Source organism: Rhopilema esculentum, chromosome 10, assembly GCF_057945365.1.
Source record: "Rhopilema esculentum isolate cy_ngs chromosome 10, ASM5794536v1, whole genome shotgun sequence".
Classification (NCBI taxonomy): Eukaryota; Metazoa; Cnidaria; class Scyphozoa; order Rhizostomeae; family Rhizostomatidae; genus Rhopilema; species Rhopilema esculentum.
Window position 1 is genome coordinate 3,004,298 of NC_142824.1, and position 13,041 is coordinate 3,017,338.

Here is a 13,041-nt window from a genome sequence, read left to right on the forward strand (position 1 = left end):
AGGGGGGGGAAGCAGGGGAAGACTTTCTCCAGGGCAAAGGGGGCTAAAGAATGCATTTTCTGTGCAAAGGTGCGATGATCCACTTAAATAGGAAAACTTTCCTCTTGTATTAATGCAGCTGTAATTTATTGACTTCTTCCAAGCACAACAAAAACTGTCAATTTTTGAAAAAGAATTGGATCTTCAAATCAAATTTTTAAACAAGGTTGCATATGCAGTTTCAATGCTGGTTTGAAGAGGAAAAATAGATTATTGACTCAAAAAGACTACTATGCAGTGATAGAATCGTTTTCAGGAAAAAAAAATATTTTCCATAACCCCTGCTGCTTTTTATCACTAAAAACGATTTGCAATCTCTCTGATTCAGACTTCTCAAAGTCTTTTAAACTTCTTTTCCGTATGAAGATTCTTACGCACACTGGAGCAATTTAGTGATATTCGTTGGTTGTTTATGTAGAATACAGAGAAGAGATGCCCTAGAGAAGAGTCTTGTGGAACATATCAAGCAACGTCCTAACTATTTTCTAATTTAAAGAGAAAAAAGAGTGTTTATTCCTGATCTTTCATTCCATATGAATAAAGCTGTACAAGAAAAATCTCATTGTCTGCTATGGCACAATGGGCCTTCCTTCGATCTGCAAAGTTGACGTATCGATCTGTAAAGCTGGAAATGTTTTGATTTCATTCGTACAATTTTATAGGCTAGTTGGAACCAAGTGCAATAATCTAGAGACTGACTCATTCGATTAATATACTCGTTTTTTAAAGGAAACAGTATCTCCAGCCTAAAACAGCTTTCAAACACACGAGAAACAAAAAATATCAGGTTGGTCAACAATTTGACTGATAATTTACTCTTATGTGAATTTGACCAAAAAAATCCGTAATCCTCAAAAATTAATTTCTACAAACTTAATTTCCTTATGCTTTCACGCCATTGTTTTGTTCTTGAATTGTTATCATATATCAACTTGTGTATTCAATAATCTGTTTTATTGTGAATTGATTCTTTAGTATTGTCACTGTATTAAGTACTGTTTAATAAGATTGCTATGTAAAAATAGTTGGTCAGAAAATTTAGTTGCTCATTTTTTTTCTAAACGCCCTCTCCCACAATCACTGGTAGAGGCTCACTGAGAACAATCATTGAAGAGGCTCACTTAATTTACGATATAGGCAAATAAGGATACAAGAAAAAGTCAAATGATGATGCGGTATTTGCAGCAACAAATCAAGGCTTTGAAAAAAACAAGAAAAGCTGAAAGTTTCCATCCACAGAAATAAAAAATCGTTTTGAAAACTCTAATGAGCCCTAGAGGTGGGAGTCATAAGGGGAAGCATTCTTGACATGAATTGGTAGCATAGGCGTACCGGACGGGGGTGGCTTCAGCCCCCTTCATAGATTCGGGCAACTGTTTAATTTCGGGCAAATTCGGCAGGAACCTTCTCCAAAAACAAAATGTATAAAAAATATGCATTTTGAACACGTTTAAAATTCTCTGAGATTAAAAAAACAAGTGGTCGTAATCGTGAGCACTTTCGGAAGTAATGGAATATGGTAAAAGTAAGTTGGGAGTAAAAACACAAAAAAGCAACAAGAACAGCAACAGCCCAACTAGTGTTTGAAAAGATTGTCGAAAAAGTAAAAAGAGCGGCTGAAATATCTGACTCTCGTCAGCACGAATAAATGTCAGTCTGTGTCACTTTTGCACTGAATGGTGTCTCAATGACTCTTGCAGCAAATGTTTGAATACTTTGTGTCTCATTTGTCACAATCTTACTGCCAGTATCATATACAATATAACTATAGCTTACACGCGACATAACGGGGGCGGACACAAGGTTTTTAAGAACTTTTACAGTCATTGAACCCCTTAATTTCGATATCTGGATGAGTTTGCCGGTACTTGATCTCATCAAGACAGTAACAAGTTCGTTCCAGGTAAGATTTTGGACAAATTTAATTCTTAAGTTCTTAAAAGTCAGGATAGCCTTTATCGCCTTGGATCAGTATGATTTTGCTTTGAAAAGAGACTTTTACTGGTTGCTGTCTAGGTACCATAGATGATATACTGAATTTTATCAGGATTGGCTTTTAGAATATTTTTTGTGAACCACTCTAAAATTATTTTACATTTTGTCTCTAGTTCTGGAGCAGCAGTATCCGACCATTTCACAGTGTAGCTAGTAAATAGGTAAAGATCATCTACATATCCGTAGATACCGGTCTCCATTGCCACAGGAAATGTTTTTCTGCCAAAACTGCAAGTATCTCATTTGTATACACAACGAATAGCAAAGGAGCAAGTGCGGTTCCTTGACTTACACCACACTGTAGCCTTTAGTTGTCCAATAAGGTGTTATTAATTTTTACATACTGAGAGCAGTTTGTAAGATAGGAGCAAATCCATAACACCGAATGACAGTCAAAGTCGTACTTTAGCATTGTAACGAGTAGCATGATCGTATCAAAAGCCCTACTAAGGTCCATCATTGTTGACAATTCCTTTGCTCATGTTCATTAAAATTTGATCAGAAATACATGTTAACACTGTCTCTGTTTAATGATGCTTTCTGAAACCAGAGTACTGGAAAAAATTTTGAAGTGCGAGCTCACACGGGTCCACAGGCGAAAGGATCAGCTCTCTGAAAGCATAGCGATGAACCTCTTGCAAAAACTAAAAAAAAGAGTTTCCATACGAACTTTGCTGAATGTTGTTCTAAAAGTCATTGTTTTAGCTCTGCAGAAAGCTTCATTGGGGAAAATTTTGTCAAACTACATGAAAAAGGTAGCTACTCAAATCTGCCGTTTAAAAACAGTTTCTGGTCATAGTCGGGAATTAAAGGGAACAGGTATCAACAAAAAAGGTTTACTCTCATATAACTCAAGTTTACAGTTAGTTCGATCATTGGATGTTTCTTATAGACTCCCTTGTCGCTTGTTAAATCAATAACAAATGAACTTGGGACTTCATAAACCTCAAGCAAAATGAGTTAGTAGTGTTTGTTTGCCAATCGAAATAGTTATATAAATTAAAAAATTTGAGAATGAAAAATAGCAAGAAAAATGGCCAAGAAAAGGCTGGGCCTAGCTCGCGGCACAATATACAAGTTACAAACGTTTTTCTTGCGATGCGAAGGGTTCGTAAATCTTCTTATTGAAAAAACACGGTAAAACATGGTAAAGCTGGGAAATTGTGTTTACGGTCATGGCTTGCTCAAATGAGCATCTTAAAGACCAGCTCAATGAATATTTCATAGGCTGTTTTAAGTATGCACTATTTCAAGGGAATTATCTATGAAAACCTGTTCCCTAGTTCCGAACAAATGCTGTGGACACATAACATCGCCAGCTTTCAAACAGATTAACACACCAGCAACACCATTAGTTCTCGAGCAAAACAATCAGATGCCGTTTGTAGAAAAAACTAAGGAATACATTCCTAGATGTGCGTTTTACTTCAAGAAAGTGAACAAATTTTGAGACAATGCTAAATTCCACTAGAGGGGGGGGGGGGGGTTCGGGAGTAAACATGTCCCTTGGAAAAAGATGTGATGATCTGCTAATTTTTTTTTGTTCTTACAACATGAGACTGCTAAGTGCTAGTGACTGTTTTTTGGCTCTGAAAATGAGGTTTGTAAATAAAATTGCTTCAATAATATTCCTACAAGATTTTTCAATAACATCCCTACGAGACTCTTAGCTCTGAAAATGAAGAAATGATATTTTGTAAACAAAATTGCTTCAAGAATATTCCCAGAAGACCAGTGCAGGTGTGTCACATGCCCTTAACCAACTAGCATATTGGCCCTTGATTTGAACTTTAATTGCATCAATGAAGGGTGATACAAAGTATCCCTGAGCAGATCAATGAAGGGCGATGAAAAAGCATTGAGCCTAGAACAGTAAAGCTCAAAGGTCTGAAGATCAGTACAGTTTAAAATATAGAATAAATAACTAATACGCAAGGACATAAACAAAGCAATGATGTGCTTACAGACAGGAAAAAAATTTAAGCTTACTAAGAACCCATCTTTGCTCAAACAGTTGATCAACTCAGTGATTCCTAGCTTCACCACTGCCTACTTAAATCTTTAGATGCAGTTAGACATTACCATTTTATGGTACTTATAAGTAAGAGATACATCTTTAAGAAATCAAATCAAAAACAGCAGAGATACATTTAAAATTTATATGAGTGAATGAACAAAAAGGAGAGATTTGATTAAAGTGGGGGTCATCACATTTTACCAAAAAATGGAATTTTAAGAAATATTTTGCCAAGGGTTACGAAAATCTGGCAATTTATTGACAGAACTATGGAATTCTACACACTTGCCAGATGAAAAAATTCTTGAAAATGATACACAGAATAGATGGAATGCTTCAACTGTTGCCTTGTAAAAAGGGACTTGGTTTATCTTAGCTATTCTGGTAAGCAGCATCTATCAACAACTTTGTGACATCTAATATTGGTCAAAAATTACCAAATGTTAAAGCAAATTAGAATACAAAATTTTTAAATAAAACCAAACCATTGGTGAAGCAAGGTCCTAGCAGAATTCATTAATGGCATATTCCTCTCCTTTTGTACTAAGACAATTTTTTTAAATTAAATTTGAAAGTGTTGATACCATTTTTGGATATCAAATCAGATGATAGGCTGCTCTAGGTATGTAAGGCATTTTGTAAACAAGATAGGATATTTCTTTTAATATAAATTTAGATTTTCCTATTTTTAACTTTTGTCATCAGAATGGAGTATTTCATCATCCAAAGCTGAAGTATTTTCTTAGGGAATTCCAATCATTTTCACCTTGTTATCACATTGTTAAATTATGTTTTTATAGATAGCTTGTCTAAAGCTTTGAATTTGGTTGCTCATCTATTACACCAGCGTGCCAGGCTGCATTAACACAACAGATATGATAAATGCAGCTTTGGAAGCAACCAACAAATGATAGTTCAAAGTACTCACCAAATCAATTGGGGGGTCTAGAGGCTCAAAATTAAGATAATCTGCTACAAATTCAGCACAACCATGGTAGTCATAGATCTCTTTGAAACGTAACTCTGTTGGTCGAATCGTGGTACAAACGAATTTCTAAAAATTGATAAAAAAATTAACAATGCAATATCAGATTTAATTTCACAAGACACAGTGACATGTCATTAGAAACCACTTGCACAAAAAAATGTTTGTCAGTGAGAAAAAACTGAAAGGTAAGCAGAATCTAATTTAGCTTCACAAAACTTCTCATTTTTTTAAATTATGTTTATTTTTGTTCATAAAACTTGTGGGATCATCCTTTCGCCTGTCTACAAAACTGGTGATATCATATGGATTTTATACGAAAACAAGTCTTAACTCTACATGAATGACACACTATTTGTTGTAAATGGGTCCATGCAATTGCAAGTGACCCGCTCTTCTACAATAATCAATTTAGAAGTAACAAACAGCTCTAAAGACTAGAAATTTGAAAAATTACTTATCTTATTAATTGAAAGAGTGTTTTCAATTGTCTTGCTAAGAAGACATAGTGCATCTATAAAAACTTACCTCAACAGAACATTCATTTGGTCTTGACAGTAGAACAGGTCTTCTGTCTCTATATAAATGCACAAACTGCCTATGAAAGTTCTGACAGTATGAAAGAATTGTCTCTTCTTTGGTTGTATTGCTTGAATAGGACTTTTTTGCTTCAATTTTTACATCTGATCTGAAGATATAAGCAAATAGAAATAATTAAACATGGTTTTTGTTTGAGCCAATCAATGTACAATCACTGCCAAAATTACCTGGAACACCTAACACTTTGCGCTGTGCTTTTCTATTTTTCATTTGTTTCCTTTCCCCCCAAAACAATGTTAGTGTTCCAAGACTTTTGGCAGTGATTGTAGGTTATGTTACTAATTGTTTAATACTTCAACAATTGCTTAATAACTTTTACCGGTAAAAAATCAAGCAAAAAATGTACTATCAAATATTCATTTTACAAACAAAATTATACTATTAAAATGTGCTCCAAAGAATGCAATTTCCAGCAAACTTGAAGCATTAAGATTATAAAAAATTTTGCCCATTGACAGCAGCCTCAGGTAGTAACTCTATTTTACCTTTGTCCTAATCTACCGACCTTAAAGTGAATTTTAAAAATCTAAGGCAAAAGATTATGTGTATTTCTCTCCTCTCCCCCCTTACACAAACATTAAATGCTACTATTTGATTCAAATAAATCCAAAAAATTTTGTCAGAAATTTTTTTGCTACGCCACAAGCGTAGCATACATAGATGCTCAGCTACTGTTTAAAGTAGCTTCTCTTTATAGGATATGTGTGAGCACACATCACATGATAAACCTTTGTCGATAAATCTGTGTGTTTTGGGTTTTTTTCATAATTCGATTGTTTCTTAAGTTTTTCCTTCCAGTACTCAAGGTTTATTTTTATCTAGATTTCCGATTGTCCAGTAGTCGCTTCTTCTAACGAGTTTCTTAAAAGAAAATATTTAAATGAGTATATGCTGACTGTGTCGTTAAACGTTACACATACATGTATGTATACAAGAGACCTATCAAAACGAGTCAGGCTTAAAAAGTTAGGAAAATGGGAAGGAAAACACTTACCTGAAATTAACAGCAGGTGCGTTAACGGTAATTTTTTCCAGCTCACTTTTCAAAGACTCCATTGCAAAGCCTTAACGTTCTTCAAAATGCTTTCCCTCTGTCCGCAGCTAAAACTTTTATATTTTCAAAATGGCCTCTGTTGCGATGGAAACGCTTCTACTGGCAATCTCTTTTTGAGGATGAGGCTTTCTCTTAAATAAGGAGTCAGAGAGCTCCAAACCAGAAAAGATTAGTAGCCTGAGATCGCCCCCGCCTCCTCCGCCCCGAGAGCCTTATTAAATACATTGAGCTAAAAAGTATCAATCGACTTTATAACTTCCTCTTCTATAACTTCAGAACGTTGAATCCGATGCTACGTAAACCAATGACCCAGCAAAATTGTCATCAATGTTCAGTGAAATATTCAAGAAGTGTCGAGCCTACATTATTTCAAAGAGTGGAGCAGAGGCAGATCCAGAGTGAGTTCTTTGGTGCACAGAACCCAGTCAGTTTTCCAACATATAACTAAAAATTGTGCTGCCTGAAATAAGTAATAGTTAAACTACAAAAATGAAACCTAGAAATTCTAAGTTTTATCGCAGTCTCTTCAACATCTTAAAATTGCCAGTTTGATGCAATTCTTTTGCCCTTTTCCTTCCTTCTTCTCTGTCGTAATTTTGATTTCCAGCCTTTTTGGAGGACAACAGCAGTCAATCCTAGAAGTAGAATTCGGAAACAAACGTTTTGTGCCTCGGAAGTAAATGAATTGAAACAATGACATTTTTGTTTGGAACACGGATGGAACTCAGTCAAAACAGCATCTGGAACTCGGAAATGATACCATGTATTTGTAAGAGAGCTGTACAATAGCCAGTAGTTGATTGGCTATCTATTGATTCGGATCTGTTGTGGAACCGCATAACTTTGAATTCGAAATGGCGACTGCAGATGTCTTATTTTCACGATCCTCACATCATTCTAGCCGATTATTAAGTGTTTGAGATAAAACCAGGAAGTATCGTAAATTTTCCAGGAGCATTAACTACCTTTATTTTAAATTGCAGTCGTTGATGGCAAGAGAGACCTATAGTCAGACGGAACACCATATTTTGAAAAATAGGCTGGTGTCTACTGAGGCAAAACAACAAATTGCGAGCAAAACAAAAAGGAAAACTTTTCTGTGGCACCCAAGACAAACAAGAGGGTACTTTGAAAGGGAGGGGGTTGCAGAAATTTTCACAGAGGCACTGTTTTCTATCGGGAAAAAAATATAATCTAGATTTAGTGAGTGGATAGTACCTACCTCCCTCCCTGGTACCAAAATCATAAATATGAATAATAATGTGGTCTTGGGCACAATTATCAATGCATTATCTGAAAGACTCTTTCCTTGGCCTGGAACTTAATCAGATTTTTTGCTGGATCCGCCCCCTGGTTGAGGTATAGAAAAATAAAAACTCTGTTCCCATTTGTGTTGTATTTAGTACACTGTTATAACACTGTTATTTACTCCTTGTGTGATTATTCCAGCTTGAAACAACCAACCATTTTTTTAATTTACAAACTCGGTGGGATTTCCCCTCCAGGTCAAGAGACCTTCCATTGTTTGAAACAATTGGCTATTGTCCTTAAGCTGATTTCCCTTCGAAATAGCTAGGTGAAACACCAAAACAAGACAATGGGATTGCAAAATTCAGTTATTTTGAATTCTAACTATTGCAATTTGGGAACCAATTGGAAGAATTGAAATACAATGAAAAATTTTCCAAAACAGGTTCCTTATGACTGTAGAAAGTTCTAATAAGTTGATTTGCTTAGCATCATTAATATTTTAAAACCTATTAATGCCGATAAGAATAAAACTACACTTACGTTAAAAAAGGTATTGGGGCATTGATGTCGTAGGTTTTTCAAAGTTTTTTGCGGAAAACCTTTTTTACATAAAAGCTGAACGCCTTGATACATGGACAATTGCTGCAATTTCTTGATAAATTTGTCCTTACTTTTGGAAAAAGAATTTTTGAAAGCGTCTTCCTGACAAGAACTATTTCAATTTTTGAAAACCTACAAAACTACTAGGTAGCTTTTTCTAATATATTTTCGTGCCTGACAGTCTTCGAAGCATAAGCAATATTTGTTAACGTTTGCCTATTTTTCCCTTTTTTATTAAAAGACTCTAAAGTTTATCCAGCCTCAAAATTCTAAAGAAATTTTCGCTTGGGCCAGAATATATTCTTAAAGTATCCATATTTTCTCAAATCTGTTTTGGTTTAGGGGAACATCGCCCTTGAAGTAGACACCACCCTATTTGATAAAATGGGATATGTCAGTTCTGCGATTCCTGGTTAAGAACTTAGCAAAACAGGCAACTGCTGGAAAACGAAGCACAGTTATGTGAGCTGAAGCTAAGCAATAGTCTTGATATATTTGTAAAAATTGGTTGTTTCTGAACCTGAACATCCTTTTTTAACACTATTCTTATAAACAATTGTATTGAATTGATAAAGGCTTATCAACCTACTTAAAAAAGGGACCCAAATACCATAATAAGTTGTGTTGTATCTATATCAATATGAGACGGGTTTTTTAACGTGTATTTGTACACAAAATGTGCAGTTCTAAAAAGGTTCTGGTGCACTTGTAAACAAAAATCTGTGCAGTTCTAAAATTCTTACTTTGATGTAAAAAAAAGTCAAGAAAAATGCTGCAAAAAGATACACGGCAGAAGTAAACAAACAAACAAAAGTTTAATTAATGAAACAAACAAAAGTTAACAAAGATGGTGCTCAAATTAAACAAATACCTTTTGGAAAAATTAAAGTTGTAGAAAGACATTCAGTGAATTATAAGGAGATCAAGTGTTTACGAAACTTCGCGAAAGTTTTCGTTTTTGAGTCATGCATTCACAAAGCTCGAGAGTAATAATAACAAGACAAGAACCTGTTTAACCTCTTGAATCAAAGAATATTAAAAATCTATAGTCAAAGATAAATCATATCAGAAGTTTCGAATTTAAAATTTTACAGCTGTATTTTCAAACGACACAGACAGTCAACTAAATTCTCAAGTTGTTAAGCAATTTCTACTTATGCATACGTTTGGGAAGAAACAGCTTCCTGCTTTATCATCAAAAATTCATTCGTTTGATGAGCATAACTCGAATAGATAAAGACGATATTTAAGTTTTGCAAACAAGGTTTTTCTATGAATACAATTTTGTTTCTTAAGATTCTCCACAACTGAGTTTGGCTTCTTGAGATTCTTTATAACCATAAACTCACCATTGTTCTTGTACGTTCAAAAAATCATTTTTCGTACTTCTTTGGGCTTAATTTAGAAAATTTCTGGTATGAAAGTTTATTTTTGCAATTTAATGTTAAGATTTATTTTTGACGATGAAAATCGTCTTATTTAGGCCATTGAAGATAGCCTAAATCTTGGTGGATTGAATATTGGTGCATTAAATAATTGTGAAGTAGACTGAAGTAATTATGAAATGAATTCGTCTGATGCACATAACTGTGTCAGTAGATTTGAGATTTGAGCATTTTATCCTTGATTCCCTGAACCACGCATTTTGAACATATAGGAAACCTTACTCTGATTTTGTTAGCTTTTGATGCAATGGGCATTTCAAAAAATAATAGATATGCTAACAAAACAGGTCAATAAACATGCAGTCAAACGTCATATATTAAGTTCAATATTGTTCTGTTTGCATTCGCAATCATGCTTTAAGTGGAAAACATCAGTGAAAAATTTGCTTTCAACATTGCACACACCATGCTGCTATTGTCTGAAAGATAATGACGTTGTTGTTTTGTTCTCTCGAAACCAAGGCCAATGAGTGACGTGCGAAACAGCTGTCGGTTGCACAGATAATGAATTTTGTACGCTATTTCGTTTTACAGGTTATCCTAGGAGACCATTCGTTAGGTAGAAATAAAATGAGCACATGAAGAACTAAACATGATTTACAAATAAAATACAATCAACTTGAGAACTGCATTCTAACTGGAAGCGAGCAAGGGATACGGAATAATTGGTAAGGCCCAAGATGCATCGACTATGTTTCAAATTTTTCATAATCGCATTTTAAAGCAACTCACGCTCTTCATACGCAAAATTTTAGGCAATGGGATTTTATTGGCTTACGATAATAAGATTTTCATCGAAACTTATCTATAAGACTATCTTTTGCTTCATTGCCACACTCGTAGTCTTAACATGTTCCCCTAAACATGCTGCCTCAAAAATCTAAACAACTTTTGCGAATCCCCAGGTCAGCGACACAAGCAAAACAATCAATTATCAAACTGAGCGATTGTTGTGGAAGGATCATTTATGAATCTACATAGTGCTTGGCCCGTTTTTGCATCCTGTGAGAAGACACGTACTTCTGGCAAATTTATTCGCATCGAAAATCTGAGTGTATTTGGAGAATAACCTCTTTGCAAAGTGAGCAAAGAAAGAAGTAACCCTCTTCCTTACAACCTTCGGGGCGTAAACATCATGGACTTCACAGTATCTGGACAAGGGAGGGAAAGAAACCACCTTGTAGAAGAGATGCGCCACGTCCAGGAACTTCGTCTTGAGGCAAATTTGAGACGGATGAAGCTGTCAGATGCAGCAACCGAACTGATGAAATACTGCGAGGCACACAAATCTGAGGATTTTCTTCTTCCAACCGGAAGATCAAGGAAGAACCCTTATGAAGAGAAGAAGAAGTGTAACATTATATAGAATTCTTAAATGCTGAACGTTCTTCTGTTTTTACCTAGGGGATAATGGGCTTTGATAACTTTAGTATGATCTGCATTTCAAAACATCTTTAAGGGAATGTTATTGTTATTCGCATTGATATATCTTTAAAACCAATTCAGGATTGAGTTAGATTTTTACGTTACTGTTCGTAATGTAGTACTTTGCTTCCATAGAAAATCTTAGAAAAATTTCATGCTGGCCATGATCAAGACAAAAGGAGGAGAAGAAACGCTGTAACAATCTCAATGCTGTTTCTATACAACTGTCCTATCAAGTTTTCGTGATGTTGTGATTTCGGTCGCTTGGCATATCAATAGGCTTTTACAGCGTAAGAGGATTTCGCCACCTTTCCGTAAAGAATGTTGTGGCAGCAGGAATACATCGTACCGGGGGTTATGAGCTGTAAAATTACTGAAGATAAGCTTAAATTTTTTTAATTTGTCGCATGGGCAATGTAAATAAATAAAACTACAGTGTGGATAGCTGCTGAATTTTTCATTTACACCGACTAAAGAAAATATCTTTACATATCAAATAATTAATCACTGGATATATCGAAGAGCAAAAATTCTTCTAATTAAACTTGAGAAATTATCGTACGCATTTTGTACCTTTTGGATGAGTCTAAGCCCTGCTTATGCCTTTAATACCTGAGTTGTGTACATGTTTTTCTCATATCTTGGTGGAAAATGAAGAAATCGGAACTTGTTTTCTTCATTATGCATTAGAAGCACACGATGCCAGAGAAGACTCAATTATAAAGTCTACATTCCGTGCCCGTTTATGGAACTATGCTATAATTAGTTGATCGAACCGTTTATTTGGAAGAAACTAAAACAAAGAAAGAATTGCTATTGCAGTGAGTTTTCGTCTCGTAACAAAAGAAGTCTCTTACCAGCTATTGGTCAGTTGTACTAATTTATCACGCTTCTCTAATTTTGAGGGATGCCTTTAATGCATGTCCGACAGATAATATGGTTTCTTACCGCGAGAATATCAGATATTTTTGGTTCTTACGTCCAGAAAAATTTCAGGTTGCTTTGATTGAAAATGACTCTAGTACAAGTCGTATTGGCATTAATTTAAAGTTTTCAGGTATAAATCGTGACAAAAACGCTCCTTTGTTCCCCAAAAAAGTTTTGATTCACGATAACTGGTACACAGCTGAACATCCTTACAAATACTTAAAAGTGCACAGTTTGTTGATTTTGAAGAGAAGAAAATAGTTTCTCAGTGTCTAGCTTATTTCAAAATTTAATAATTGTTCTTCACTATGGCATTTCGCAGCTATAAAAGCGCTGTTAGAGAACAAAAGCATACCAAAAAAGTGTTTAGAATTTTTCTCAATATCAACTGCACACCCGTATGAAGAACTATATGCACTCTCTCTCCTATTCTACCAAACGGTGAAGCAGGTTGGCATTTTCTTTACGAAAAATAAATATCTTTATCTTAATCAGAGGAGCTCTCGGTGAAATCCACATGATTTGCTTCATCATAGACACAAATTTTGAACTAATGGCTTGTGGAATGGTCTACCATGTGAAATGGAGTCTGCTCAAGACATACACCGTTCAAGAGGCAAGTAAAGTTATGAGATGAGGTGAAATCAAACTGCAATACGGAGGAAATTATCTCTACCATGTGCCTGAACCAATTTGCATTGGA

General features: G+C 35.0%; 1 protein-coding gene and 1 long non-coding RNA gene across 2 annotated transcripts in view; one reads left to right on the plus strand and one right to left on the minus strand.

Annotated features, from left to right (window-relative positions):
- LOC135694358 (dynein regulatory complex subunit 7) overlaps positions 1–6,805 on the minus strand; it is a 30,494-nt gene extending 23,689 nt beyond the window's left edge. Inside the window, exons 1-3 of the mRNA XM_065213058.2 lie at positions 6,631–6,805; positions 5,565–5,724; positions 4,980–5,105 (exon numbers count right to left, since the gene is read on the minus strand). Coding sequence (XP_065069130.2) covers positions 4,980–5,105; positions 5,565–5,724; positions 6,631–6,692 — 348 coding nt within the window. The 5' untranslated portion in view covers positions 6,693–6,805. The remainder of the gene's footprint in view (positions 1–4,979; positions 5,106–5,564; positions 5,725–6,630) is intronic.
- Positions 6,806–10,444: 3,639 nt separating this feature from the next.
- On the plus strand, positions 10,445–11,613 carry LOC148959219 (uncharacterized). Its single transcript, XR_016144134.1, has 2 exons — positions 10,445–10,654; positions 10,892–11,613. It is a non-coding gene; the product is annotated as an uncharacterized LOC148959219 (long non-coding RNA).
- The last annotated feature ends 1,428 nt before the right edge of the window (positions 11,614–13,041 follow it).